The sequence below is a fragment of the Parasteatoda tepidariorum genome, chromosome 7, assembly GCF_043381705.1.
Source record: "Parasteatoda tepidariorum isolate YZ-2023 chromosome 7, CAS_Ptep_4.0, whole genome shotgun sequence".
Lineage (NCBI taxonomy): Eukaryota > Metazoa > Arthropoda > Arachnida > Araneae > Theridiidae > Parasteatoda > Parasteatoda tepidariorum.
Window position 1 is genome coordinate 68,828,584 of NC_092210.1, and position 13,870 is coordinate 68,842,453.

Genomic DNA, 13,870 nt, shown 5'->3' on the forward strand with positions numbered 1-13,870 from the left:
CTTTAAAGGAAATTTAATTCGTAAATATTAATCAAAAATCAATTTTCCAATTCTTAAAACAACTTAAAAGATATTTTCTCAACTAGTTCCTGCTAAATAAATCAATTTAGCATATAGCTTAATGTATGGAAAATTTAAATAATTGGAGAAAATAACAATTATTGATATTCTTTTTTAAAATCGGTGCATTTCTTTTTTAGCTATTCAATTGCATCTGAACGAAATTCTAAATATGAGTAAGTACGTTTGTCATTTAATTTAACATGCAATGTTAAAAATGTGCAAAACAGAAACTTTTTCAAAAATCGAAAATTAATTGTTGTTGTATTTTCTTTCAATTTAAAGTGAAAGACGAAATGCCGAAAATGGAACCTTTGAAAAATATCTCCTTAGGTATATCTTTTCATTTGATATCAATCTATACTTATGGTTTTCATGAAAAAAATATCCCATAATGTGCAACGTCCTTTGAATAGAAATTAAGTCTATGGGTGTCAATTGTTTAACCCAAAACTAAAAGAAAAAAAACTGTATTGAAATTTTAAACGTCAATGTTTTATCATTTTCTATTTATGGAGTTCCCTTTTATCTGTTAAATGTAACACAACTGGCATCTCTCAAGATATAAAGATTTTTTTTAACTTTAAGAATTTCTAATGATTAAGAATTAGATTTCCTGGGCATCAGAATGTTTTTATCAGAAAAAGTAACAATTAAAAACTTATTATTACAGAGAAATAAGTTATAAGGAATAAAATTCTTTAACGAAATAAACGTAGTGTAAGATGTCACTAACAGAACAAAACACACATTTCCCAAGTAGCTATTAAGCATCTGCTGCAATGAAATCAATAACAAAAATTAATATATCTTATAAGAGCATGCTTGTAGGCATACAATATCGGTTATGCATAATTCCGCAACCAAGAAATAATAATTAAATAAAGAAAAGGGGAAACAGAGTGGAAATAAGAATATAGTAACAACAATACCCCATCTTTGTGCTTATTCAGCAAAATGTATGCGTTCCGAAAATTGAAATTTAATGAAAATAAATATTACTCTATCATACAGAAAGTATAAAATAAAAAAATGATAATTTACAGCCAATATTATGATCAAGACTGTCTATGTGCTTGTTCCTGGTATGAAAGATAAATATTTTAAATTGGAAAATTGATAATCACCATCTATACTTAAGACCACTATGGCAAGTGGGAAAATTATATATCGTTATTAAATCTTGTTTTTAGAAACTCAGATTAGCCATAAAAACAATTGTTCGTTTTTATGATTCCCAGGATTATGAATCTTCAGGATATTTAAAATAAAGCCGGGGAAGCTTTTCTAACATTTACATCAGAAGCACGATCTATATATTCCAAAAGATATTTCCAAGATCCTTTTAAAATTTATCTTCGAATTTAAATTTTAAATATTCCAGGTTTTTGATTGAATTCTCGTACCATATTTTGCCTGAGGATTTATTAAAGTGGCTTAGGATATTTACCAAGCAATTAATATCAGGTCTAATAACGATAGATAAATACATGAGTGATCCGATAAGTATACCAAATAGGTCATTTCTGCTGTTTGTTATTTCTGTTTTTTCATGAATTTTTGACAAGTTGATTTAGTTAGTTCAAAACAGCTGTCAATAGGAGTAGAAAGAGGTTTGATATCCTTAATGATGAAATTCTTTCAGATGTCTTCAAAGTGAGAGTAATTCTTTGAAAGATAGTCAGTGCTTTTGTCAGTTGTTTCAATTCAATGACCAAGCAATAGTAGAGTATTCTCAGTCCTTTCATTTGAAAATGCTTTGCAAGTTTATCACAGATATAATTGAAAACAGCTTCGTTGGTGGCAAAAACTAACAAATCTTCAACATAAACAAAAATAATTTCCACAGTACCTTCATTTAATCTACATTGTCAAAATCTTATTATTGGATCATTCTCTTAGTCATCATCTTTAAGATTATTCTGTGAAAGATCATTCCTTTAGATTCGAGATTAAATCAGGTAAAAGAATAAGATATTATTGAGGAATATACATGTATATAGATAGCGTGTAAAAGTTTAAACGTACACAAACAGAGAAAATTAATTAAGTAACACGGAATAAAGTGGGAAAATAAACCTTCTATTAGTACAATTTCTCACAAAATAAAATTTATATGGAGAATCAGCACTTACAAACGTATCTTCTTCTGTAAGCATCTGGATTGTTGGAGTATCATATTAGCTTGGAACTCACCAACAGAATTTAAATATGTAATACTACGTTTTAACTAGACAAATGAAAATGAAATAATGTCTACTCTATGTTTTAATATGTTTTAAACTTTTAAAGGCTTAATTATGTCACCTACGTTTCAGCTTTCGGATCCCAAAATAAAGAACTACCCAAGGAGAGTAAGTTATTAATATTTTATATAACATTTAGATAATAGCTTTAGGGCAATATATATAGATGACTTATAAAATTAATTTCAATATTTTAATCTTTAGGTGAGATAAACTTGCTTAAAAATATTATAGTTATATTGAACCACATTTTTAAATGCTTTATATACCATATTTTGAGAACTATGGTTTATCAATTGTTTACTGCTTCTGAACGAGCATTAATGTCCTTATTATTTTATGATATTAAACAGAAGAAAAAGAAAATATTTCTACTTGTGAAATTTCTTGTAGAATATATAACATATATTCTTCATAAATTAATATATTCCTAGAGCTTTTATAAATAAATCTTCTAGTAATGTTGCCTCTCCTCGTTGTTATTCACCAACCTCTGAAGTGCTTCCGTAGTTCATTTCGGATCGTTTTGTGATCCACACTTTTTTACTTCTACATAAAATTACGGATAAATTACTGGCACTCTGAATGCAGGATTCGTAAAATAGATTTTTCCGTGAAATCCATTATTACCAGTATATTTATATTTATCGTATAGTAATATTTATCGTAATATTTATTTAATTCAAATTATTTATATTATAAATTACGGTGCATCGTATAGTCTGTTTATATATATATATANTATATAACTATATATATATATATATATATATGCAGAACTGAGTAAAGAAGAACGTAGTCATTATTTAAAGATCGAATTTAAATCCAGAAAGATTACCTTAACTTCAAATAATATCATGCTGATGTTTGCCACAACTGAAACATGGAATATTTCATTACCTACCATTTCCACAAACAAAAGAAAAATAAATAAAAAAAGAATAAAATTCAACCTTGTTTACAACATTATATTTTAGAGCTATAATATAGATAATCATTATATAAATAATTGAACTTTTAAAGCATAATTTATAAGCGTCTGTTTCTTAATCACAAGTCTTGTTTATCTTTTAGCTATTCAGTTACACCTAATGAAAATTAACAATTTAAGTAAGTGTTATTATTAAGCACAATTTAAATATTACTTTTATAACTGTCCAGAAATCATTAGCAAATTTCCTTTTGTTTTTAAGTGGAAAACGAAATTGAGAAGAAGAAGTTATTGAAAAATATTGAAAAAGGTACCTCTTAGTTCTCTACTCTAGGCTTTATTAAGTGCACAAATTAACTTAGAATTAAGAGTTATGAATTTATTACCATAGACATTTATATGGTTAGAGTAGTTATGTTTAATTAAATGCTGTGTAAAGAAAAATATATTTTTATTTATCTTAATTTAGGGGTTTTAAAATAATTGAAATGCTAAGATTTACAGAAAAATTGAGTTTTTTCGTTTTAAACTTATTAATACTATCTAAAATTTCAAAATTCCTTTAATTTATTTATTAAAATAAAATGCTTGAAGAAATTTATCTGATGAAGCAAACTAGAAATTAATTTTAAAAACATGTAAATCTCTAAATGAATTATAGGATTTATATTGCGAATTTTCTTATTGCTGAGAAATTGATAACTAAAATTAGAAGAAGTGACTCTATATTTTCGAAAAGATTTCTTAAAAATTGAGGAATAATTTAAGCTTTTTTAAAAAACAATTTTTGCAAAAGCATGCTTGAAAATTTGCATTTAATATTAATTGTGTTTCAGCTATGGAATGGCAACGAGATGGTTTGTTGAAAGAGAGTAAGTTACAAAAATTTGATAAAAACATATAGATATAGAATAACCAGGTAATTTTCCTTGTTAATCTAAGCAAACGTTCGGTAGCCTACATAAAATCATGCTTACTGATTTTTAAAATGTATCAACAATGGTGTTGGAAAACCGTGTTAGGTAGAATGTTATTAAAATCAGATTAACAGCTAAGAATTATATTTCATAGAAAGGAATTATCCTATGCAATGCTTAAAAGGAATTAAATTACTCTAAAGAGAATTTTAAGGCAATGAGAATTGAAGTTTAGAGAAATTTTTTCTCAATAACGTATTTAGTTAATTTTTCGTTTTAAAAGTGTATTTTGAACAATTGAATTTGGTTGTCTTGGTAGTAAATTAATTTGAAAAACTTTATTATTATTTTTTCAATTAAATTCCCTGTTCCTTTTACAAATCTTTTAGTTGATAACGATTTAATCATGCATTAGAAATCAATTCAAAACTTTGTTAATTTTTGACCGTTAGAAAACCATTTGAAAATTTGAGGGAAGAAATCATACTTGAGGAACTTTTAAGCATTTTTCACACATAGGTATTTAAATGTATCATAAAATATAAGACATCATTAACATCAAAATGGCTTTCTTGAAAAGATAAAAGATAGTTTAGTTAATAATAAGTTAAGGAAAATTATGTTTCACAACTTTTAATCTTTCAACGTGAGTTTTTCTATTTAATTTTCTTAAATCTTCATAGGGAATTATGTAGTAACAGGAAACTTAGATATATATTTCGAAAAACGTGGTACAGAAAAAAACATTAACTCATTCGAATAATTTCTATTTTTTGTTATTTAAGGTTAGAGTGCTTAAAAACAAGAACCACACAAAATTTTTCAAGAGTTCTTTTTTGTGGTCAATGTAATTTATTAAACTATTAAATAGTATACAGTTATTTTGCTCTCGTAACCGACATTGTTTTAATGTTAAGTTCTGACTTTAAGTAATTATAATAATAGCGCTACTTTATTTGATGTAAAACAGCTAAATTAAAAGAAAATAATTTAGTTCTCTTCATCATTGATCTTTTTTAGCCATTCAATTGCACCTAGATGAAATAAAAAATCTTAGTAAGTATGAACCATAGTAATAAGTTGCTTAATTTCAGAAATTAATATACGATTAATTTTCTACCTGAATTCCTTCTGTAATCTTATTTTTTTATTTATTTACTTATTCATTCTTTTTTTTGCTGTTCAAAGCGGAAACTAAAATTTCGAAAATGGAGTCGTTAAAAAATATTGCAGAAGGTAAGTCTTAGTTTCAGGAAATTATTTTAGAAATTTAAATAAAATATTTCTTTGATCTTTTTTATGAATAGTTTTTTTGATCATTTCAAATATTTTGGTACAAAAAATTTTAAAATTATCTTTTAACCAAATTAAAAGAAGAATAAAGACACAAGTTATGAGATATTACTGAGCATTCGTAAATAATTTGTACTCTAGTTAAAACAGTATTTTATGTTTTATATTTACTGTGATAACAATGTTTACTGTGGTTTCAGAGAAATTTTACTGGTTGCACTATTATACAAAAATTCATTTAAATTTATTGGAAAAATCTAAATTTAAATTTTTTATCAGATGATGAAAAATAAACATACTTCATACTATGTTAACTATTTTTCAGATAAGCATTTACAACAAAAATTACCAACTGAAAGTAAGTAATAAATATTTATAACTACTTTCAAGGGAATTGTTTTAAAATAACTTTATTAGTTTAACAAGTAAACAATTTTTTAAAACTTTAGAAAACAAACTAACAATTTTCGAAAACTTTAGATATTAAACTTGATAAAAAACAGAAAATAGGATTAAGAGAAATTAAAGACACGCTGTTCACCTTAAATTTACGGTAAATAACTGGCACCAGTCTGCCCATCCAATTGACCGTAAAGAACTCTTTAAACTTTTACAGTTTCGAAACCGTTGACATCTAGCATGATTAAAAAAATTATTTGGTTTTTAACCATTTACAACTAGCATGGTATATAAACCGTATTTAACTTTATATTTGAGTTATGGTTAGATTGAGTTCTATCAAATGAGTGGTGGATCGTCATTTAATTAGCTCATTTGTTTGTTTCATCCATCGTAAGAGAGGGGATATACTAGACTTTTTTGTGATAAGCAGTCTTCTTATCTACTGCATGACTAAAAGAGAGAATCGCACTTTAAACATTTAGGATCCTATACTGGAGAGTACAGGACACTGGAATCTCTTCATGTGTTGAGTGGAATGGAGGAAATATTTTGGTGTCAACGCACGGACTCGAACCCCGTTTTGTCAGTACGATGATTTACAGATTAGCCCTCTCGACTATAATATGCGCTCAGGTGCAAGGAACTAAGTGACTTCATTAGGTGGGCCTAGTTGGTAAGATAAAATTTTGGTTGTTAAAGCGTATTAGGCTGAATGATTACCGTATTAAGTAAAACGGCTTTCACACAGTGAACAGTTTGAATACCATATTGTTTATGGTTATTTGACTCTTTTGTTTTATGGTAAAATAACAATGAAATAAATTGTTATTTAACTAGTTTTTCAAACATTCTAATTACTGACAGTGAATATTCTGTTTTTGTAATGCAAATATTTTTATGCTTTGCTAAATACAGTGATTGGATTTATGAGGTTAGAAATTTCGCAAAACATTTCAAAATTTCAAAAAAATTTTAAATTTTTTTTATCAAATTTCATTTGAAAATAATAATACTTTGTTGTAATTTTAGCATTAGTTAATCAAAAATTTTGTATATAAAGATCTGTATCGTGGAAATAACTTATTAGTTAGAGATTAATGTGCAACATTTAAGTTATTTACATCGTAAAATTCATATATTGTCTCTGCAGTATTATAACTATAATTCTTTTATTTTAGCTGTGCAATTGCATCTGGAGGAAATTAAAAATCTAAGTATGTGAACTTTGAAATTATTTCTTATACAAACATAAATAGTTATTTTTGCCGTAATTGAAATTATCTAAAAAGTCTGCATTAATTTTCCTTTTCCAATTTACAGCAGAAAAAGAAGTTCAGAAAATGGAATTGTTGAAAAATATTGCAACTGGTATGTGTTTTTTTAATCAAGAAAACACAAAAAAGATAAATTAAAATCTTTTGATTATTTTTACGTATATTTTTTTTAATGTTTCTAGCTTTTTTGGATTTAAAAAATAGTTAAAAGTATGAAAAATATATTTACAAATACAAAGCACTTGTAAATATATTTAAAAGCAGCGAAGTAGTGAATTTTATTCAAAGACTTAATTTTCCATTTCTGTTTATAATGCACCTATATCATTGTAGAACATTGTAATATTTATCATATTGTAATGTAGGATATTGAAGTAAATACTTATTAAATGTTGATGGTACACAATATTACAGCTCTGATAAAGTGAGTGTAGTGAAAAAAATAAAACTAAATTGAATAAATATTTTAATGGAAAAAGTATTTTTTATTCTCAGGAAATATGATAAGTGTTAATTTTTTTAATTAACAGTTATTTTTATAAAGGAATTTTTTCTATATCAACGTTGTCCAAGAAATGCATTTAAAAAGCAAGAAAATTCTGAAATGTAAGAAATTATGACAACGACAAAAATGATAATTCAAGATTTGCTTTCTGAAAATGAATTTTTTTCATCTTAAAATATAATTCATTCAAATAAATAAAGGTTTAAGTACTCAGAGTTACTGAAAAAACATTTTAGCTTTCTTTTTATGTGTTTATTTAAGTTTTTGGTTTATTTTCGGCAAAATCGATTTAATTTTGCCTTGCCAGTCAGTTAATCTTAATGTTGATGCTGTGGAACCATTTTTCAGCAAATTTTTTTTGCGATAAATGAAAATTTATGAAAATATGTTTTCAAAATATTTCGTTTGTAGAAATAAATGTATTATTTCTCTTTTTTATCTGGAGACAATACATATTATTTCTGGTGAATTGTATTTTATGGACAAACTTCATTTTAAATTCAATCAAAACTAATATTTTAGGATCAAAACAATTCAATTATTATAATAAAGTTATTTCAAATATTTTGAAAATCGAAGTTCAGTCAAGACAAATAAATATATAATGTGCTGTATCGCATTGTTTTTTTAAATAAATCATTTAAAAAAATCACTTTAATCACTAAATCACTTTAATCACTAAATCACTTTAATCACTAAATCACTAAATCACTTTAATCACTAAATCACTTCAAAAAGTAAATCATTTAAAATAATTCAGTTTTAAATATTATCTTGCGTATTTCAGCAATGGAATTACAACGGAAAGAATTACCAATGGAGAGTAAGTTATATTTGTTTAAATATTGTTTATATAAAACAAATGTTTTGATAATAGTTATAAGCAATATCAAAAATACCAGTATCGGCAATAGTAATTATTTTTTAAAAGAACAAAAAAAATTACTTAGAAGTTAGTTCAATGCCCTTTTTATTTCTCTCACCCTTAAACAAATTAAAAATAAAAATCCCTTTATGACAAAAATCGCTACAAACTTTTGACCTCTTGGTAGAATTAGAATTAAAACAAGTATCAAACTTATTTTCTCCTCTACTAAAACATTCGTTAAGCGTACCAAAGTACTAAAATATGTATCTTAAGGCATTTGTATAACGAATTTTAAAAAATTTTCATTTAGGTATTCTTCTAAAATCTTTCTTAAAAATCTTTTAAAAAAACGTCTACAACAAAATTTAAATTTTTGGTAAACGTCTAAGCAAAATATGTTTCTATTAAAGTTTACAAAGCGTCAAATTGAATTTACTGAGATAAATTTAGTTAAAGTAAGGATAAAGTACAGATTAAGTTAAGATAAATGTTACGATTAAATCATTACTATATTTTTTTTAATATAATATTATCATAAATGGAGGATAATAATCTACGCATTTTTGCAGTTACCTAACATATAACTAGTTATGTCCTAAGAGTTTTATGATGCTGAACAGAAAGAAAATTATAAATTTTCCCGAGTGCAATTTTTTATTTAATATATCATGTGCAAATCTCAAATAATTTAATGCAACAAAATACAACGTAATTAAACTTTCGAAATTAGTGTATCATATTTTTTTATCTAAATTGCAAGTAATGTGTTTCCCTTTTAGCTATTCAGTTACACTTAATGAAAATGGAAAATAATAGTAAGTGCAATTTAGTATTAAATTAAACGTATCACTTACACACCAAAATAGAATTTTATGTTACAAGTTATACTATTTCGGAATTATTCATATTTTTATTTATTTTTAATTCAAGCTGAAAATGAAATTGTGAAAATGGAATTGTTGAAAAACATTGATAAAGGTAAATCTAGATTTTTTTTCTAGTTATGCTGATTTGAATATCGAAAAGTTCAGAACAATATATTACAATGTTTTCAAGAATATTTGGAATAAACAAACAGGACTTATTTTTCAAAAACTTATGATGCAAAAGATGTGCTTTCAAAAAATCTTTACTAGTTGTATATTCTTCATATTAATTGTCTAAAAAGGTTTAACATTGTAGCAAAAACTATTTCTCCGGTGAAAATGGACCCAAGTATAACATTTTATGCCTCTAAATGAAATTAATTTCTCAATAAAGAGAAGAATTTATGAATATTTTCATTTCCTAGCTTAATTCTTATGCTGATATTAGTTTTCCTTGAAATTACTCAAGTTATTTTTACCTGTCGAATCAATGGTGACAAAAAAAAATATTGACTATATAAAAATTAATTATAATTATAAAGAATTATTAATTTTATGTTTTTTTAAAATATTTTAGCTTTGAAACTACAAAAAGATGATTTACCAAAAGAGAGTAAGTAATAGACAAAACAATTTTTCATATAATAGTTTTAAGCTAAGCTAATTGAATTCCACAAAAACTTTATTTACGCGTTTTGATTAATATGAAAATGTGCGACTTGTATTAAGTTTGAATTGAAACTACACTCAATTAGCACTGCTTAATTTACATTCTGATTTAAGCTTCTAAATTGATACTTAAATTAGAAGTAATTCATATCACTTCCAAATCCAGTATTAGTTTTACCGGACTATCGGTAAATTATTTCAACGTTAGGTCAGTCAAATGATTGTTTAAATTTGAGGTTGGTATGTACATTATTTACGTCGAACTAGAGAGGGAAAATAGGCTAATAGCAATACATCCTTGAGGATTATCCGAAGACAAGCCATTACAATTTTTTAAGGCTACTTCCTAAATATTTACTTAGATCTGAAAGGGATGGAAATTTTCTTCAGGTCACTGTAGACATGGAATTGCTCAGTGACTGACCACAGGATTTTCGATCTCACAGATTTTACGCTCACATATATCGTACGTACTCGGAGGGTCTTAATGGAGTCGAAGGTCGATCCCCGTATCCTACCGACTGGAATTTTCTGGTTCGTCCACTGGGCTTCCACGTTCCGTTTAAATTTTAGAGGAACAAATATAGAGAAAAGTAAAAGATTAAAAATTTACATATTTCCCTTGAAATTGAATAAACGAGGTGTTGGAGCATTGGTGAATGCCAACTAACTAATTTGAAATGTAAATGATAATACGAATATTCTAAAATAATTATAAAAGATAACTCATATAACTTAATTCGTCTATTTCTCATATAGTTATTCAAGTGCACCTAAATGGAATGGAGAATCTAAGTAAGTATTCTTTGGTAATCAATTAAGCATGTATCCTACTCCATCACCACTGAAAAATCACCAAGAAAAAAAAAACGAAAAAATAAAATCTGAAAGTCCAAAATTAATGTTTAATTTTCTAATTATAGTGGAAAATGAAATTGATCAAATGAAATTGTTGAAAAAAATTGAAAAAGGTAAGTTTGAATTTTTTTGGTAATACATTTGATAACTCTCTTCTATGAATTGTATCTTAATTATTTTTGATGCTACAATTTGCAATTTTTTTAGGAATTCTTTGAATAAAAAGATTAGTGTTAATTATCGAAAAAGTTTTCAAAAACATTTGATGATAAAAGCTGTATTTTTACAAGATCTTTGCCTGTTGTGTCTTTTTAACAATAAATCTAACGATTCAACACAAAATATTCCTTCGTTTTTAAAAAAACGATGTGTTATATAAATTGCTCGCTTTTGTGAGATTAGAAGAAAAAAACTGTATAAAAGTAGTCTACGTAAAACGCAATAAGTTTTAGAGTAATATTAATCTCTTGATAAGAACAATAATTCATGAAGAGCACTATAATGTTTTAGGGTCAAGGAATTTGTTATAAACAAATATTTAATTTAGAAACGTAAACGTATGTTCGAATGTCCACAAGACCTCAAATGAGTAATTTCTCAAGAGTTAATTACATAATTTTTTCTATAATTAAAAATATATTTAAGCCTGGCAGAACAAGGGAAATGAAACAATGTTGAGTTGCACTACATAACAATTTTAGATGAAAAATGTTTAGTGACTTTTTCCAATTTATATTTCAGCTTTGCAGCTTCAAAGAGAGGATTTACCTCAAGAGAGTAAGTATTAAACTTTTAAATAATCGTAAGTAATAGTAAGTAAGTAATAGCAATTTAAGTAACAGAAACTTATAACTAATTTTTAAATAATAGATTATGTTAACTAAGTTAAATGTCATAAAAACTTTATCTACAATTGTTGATTCATATGGAATCCTGTTGTTTTTTCTATTTCTAAACTGAATCTACCCTCAATTACAACTGCTAATTTATGTTTCACTTCAAAATTTTAGGTAATATTTTATAAAATAATAATAATTTATCTCGTCATGAAACCCGATATAAGTTTTATCACTAAATAAATATAATTACAAAATTAACAAATAAAATTTATATTTTTTTAAGAAAATTTGTGGTTATGATTATATAAATATTATATAATATGATAAAATATTTTCTGTTTTGAATAAAAATACCTAAACAGGAAAACTCCATTTCATACAGATAAATAAAGAAAGGTCTAAAGGATCAGCCCAGAAATAATTTTAAAAAAAAGGGGAAAAAACATGCACAAACTTTTTTTCTAACTTTTCTGATTTTTTTGTGTTAAATTATATTACTTGTATTTAGCGTTTACTTATTCTTATCCTTGAAAACTGCTTAAAAATTTAAAAATGTCGATTTATTGGAAAACAAATTTTCCTGTGATAGTTTAAAGTTTTTCCGATTACCCATTTCAAATTATGATGAGCTTAAAAACAATAATCAATACATCCTTATTAAAAATATTACTACTTGTTACGTTAAATGCTTTTTATCTATAAAATATCAATTTGATTGTTTACAACAAACTATAAAAAAGTCATTAAATTCATTTCTTTTTACTCTTGTAGCTATACAATTGAACCTAAATAAAATGAATAATCTACGTAGGTATACTTTTGTAATGTGCATCTTTCTCACCTAAATTGTAAAAAAACCAAATATATTTCTTTTAAATATTCTAAACAATGTTTTATTTTTCGTATGTCAAGTTGAAAAGGAAATTAAGAAAATGAAACTACTGAAAAGTATCACGAAAGGTAAGTATTTGTTTACAAAACCAAAATTATTGACCTTTCTCAAATCATGATTATATGACTGCGTGAAATATGTTTAAGATTTTTGTAAAGGTATGAACTTGAACAAAATTACAAGTGTTTACAAGTGTTTGAGAAATAAAAAATCCTATAAAAAACAGCTAAAAATTACAATTTCAAAGGGAAGTTGCGTAATAAAGTAATAAAGCAGAAACTCCACAAGAAAATTTAAACCAACATCAAATTTTAAAAAAACAAGGAAAATTATGAAAAGGAAATGAAATATATAATAATGACAACTAACGCTGACATCATCAGGGGGTACCAGTCTCGGAAGTCATAAAAATACAATACCATTTCTATATAGAGAGCACGATAAAATGTCTAAAATTTGCTCTCTCTCTCTCTCTCTCTGTAATCCAAAGGTTTCGCAAGAAGTCCAGGACGAGAGAAAAAGGGAATACAAAGTACAGAAAAAAAGAATACAAAAGTAAAATACGTGAACTAATAACAAACGGAAAATTAAAAAGCCTACTTAAAAACATATTCCTTTGCCAAAACAAAAGCACACTACATTCTGAAAACTCTTAAACAAAATGAAATTCACAAGTAAACTACACTCCTACATAATGTGCATAAAGAAGAAAAAAAGAAAATTAAGTTGAAGCATCTGTTTGTAAAATATTTTTTAATGCACCAAAGTTTAAAAAATATTTATGCCCGTGAATCACTTTGAAAGTAATGATACTGTTTTCTTTATATTTCTTTATTTAAATATTAGAAATTTTCACTTTTTTTTAAGTGAACTTAACTTACTCCAACGTATAAGTAAATTTTCTTTGCACTTTAAGGTATCCGACTTGTATCGATAACTTTTTTTAAATAATAATATAAAACTAATAATTTTTATAAAGAATTTTTAAATAATAATTTAAATAATAAATAAACTAATCTACTTGTTTTACGTGTAAAACCTTATAAAGCTAGCAAAAAAAAATTATCTTCAGTATTATATTCTTTTTATATGGCCATTTTTAGGTAAAAATAAGGCTTTTTGATTTGCATATACGCTAAACACTGTAAAAATATTTTTTTCGCCTAAAGCATAAAATCCTTTGAAGATTTTATTTCGAAGGCTAACAACTATGTTTTGAAATATTGGCTTAAAAGCAAGTACATATACTA

At 25.5% G+C, this 13,870-nt stretch overlaps 1 protein-coding gene across 1 annotated transcript in view; it reads left to right on the top strand.

Annotated features, from left to right (window-relative positions):
- LOC107447044 (uncharacterized protein MAL8P1.12) overlaps nucleotides 1-13,870 on the top strand; it is a 111,485-nt gene that overhangs the window by 44,757 nt on the left and 52,858 nt on the right. Inside the window, exons 48-67 of the mRNA XM_071183802.1 lie at nucleotides 201-236; nucleotides 346-393; nucleotides 2,379-2,414; nucleotides 3,381-3,416; nucleotides 3,500-3,547; nucleotides 4,074-4,109; nucleotides 5,175-5,210; nucleotides 5,343-5,390; nucleotides 5,773-5,805; nucleotides 7,028-7,063; nucleotides 7,170-7,217; nucleotides 8,416-8,451; nucleotides 9,276-9,311; nucleotides 9,427-9,474; nucleotides 9,940-9,975; nucleotides 10,791-10,826; nucleotides 10,955-11,002; nucleotides 11,631-11,666; nucleotides 12,500-12,535; nucleotides 12,641-12,688. Coding sequence (XP_071039903.1) covers nucleotides 201-236; nucleotides 346-393; nucleotides 2,379-2,414; nucleotides 3,381-3,416; nucleotides 3,500-3,547; nucleotides 4,074-4,109; nucleotides 5,175-5,210; nucleotides 5,343-5,390; nucleotides 5,773-5,805; nucleotides 7,028-7,063; nucleotides 7,170-7,217; nucleotides 8,416-8,451; nucleotides 9,276-9,311; nucleotides 9,427-9,474; nucleotides 9,940-9,975; nucleotides 10,791-10,826; nucleotides 10,955-11,002; nucleotides 11,631-11,666; nucleotides 12,500-12,535; nucleotides 12,641-12,688 — 801 coding nt within the window. The remainder of the gene's footprint in view (nucleotides 1-200; nucleotides 237-345; nucleotides 394-2,378; nucleotides 2,415-3,380; nucleotides 3,417-3,499; nucleotides 3,548-4,073; nucleotides 4,110-5,174; nucleotides 5,211-5,342; nucleotides 5,391-5,772; nucleotides 5,806-7,027; nucleotides 7,064-7,169; nucleotides 7,218-8,415; nucleotides 8,452-9,275; nucleotides 9,312-9,426; nucleotides 9,475-9,939; nucleotides 9,976-10,790; nucleotides 10,827-10,954; nucleotides 11,003-11,630; nucleotides 11,667-12,499; nucleotides 12,536-12,640; nucleotides 12,689-13,870) is intronic.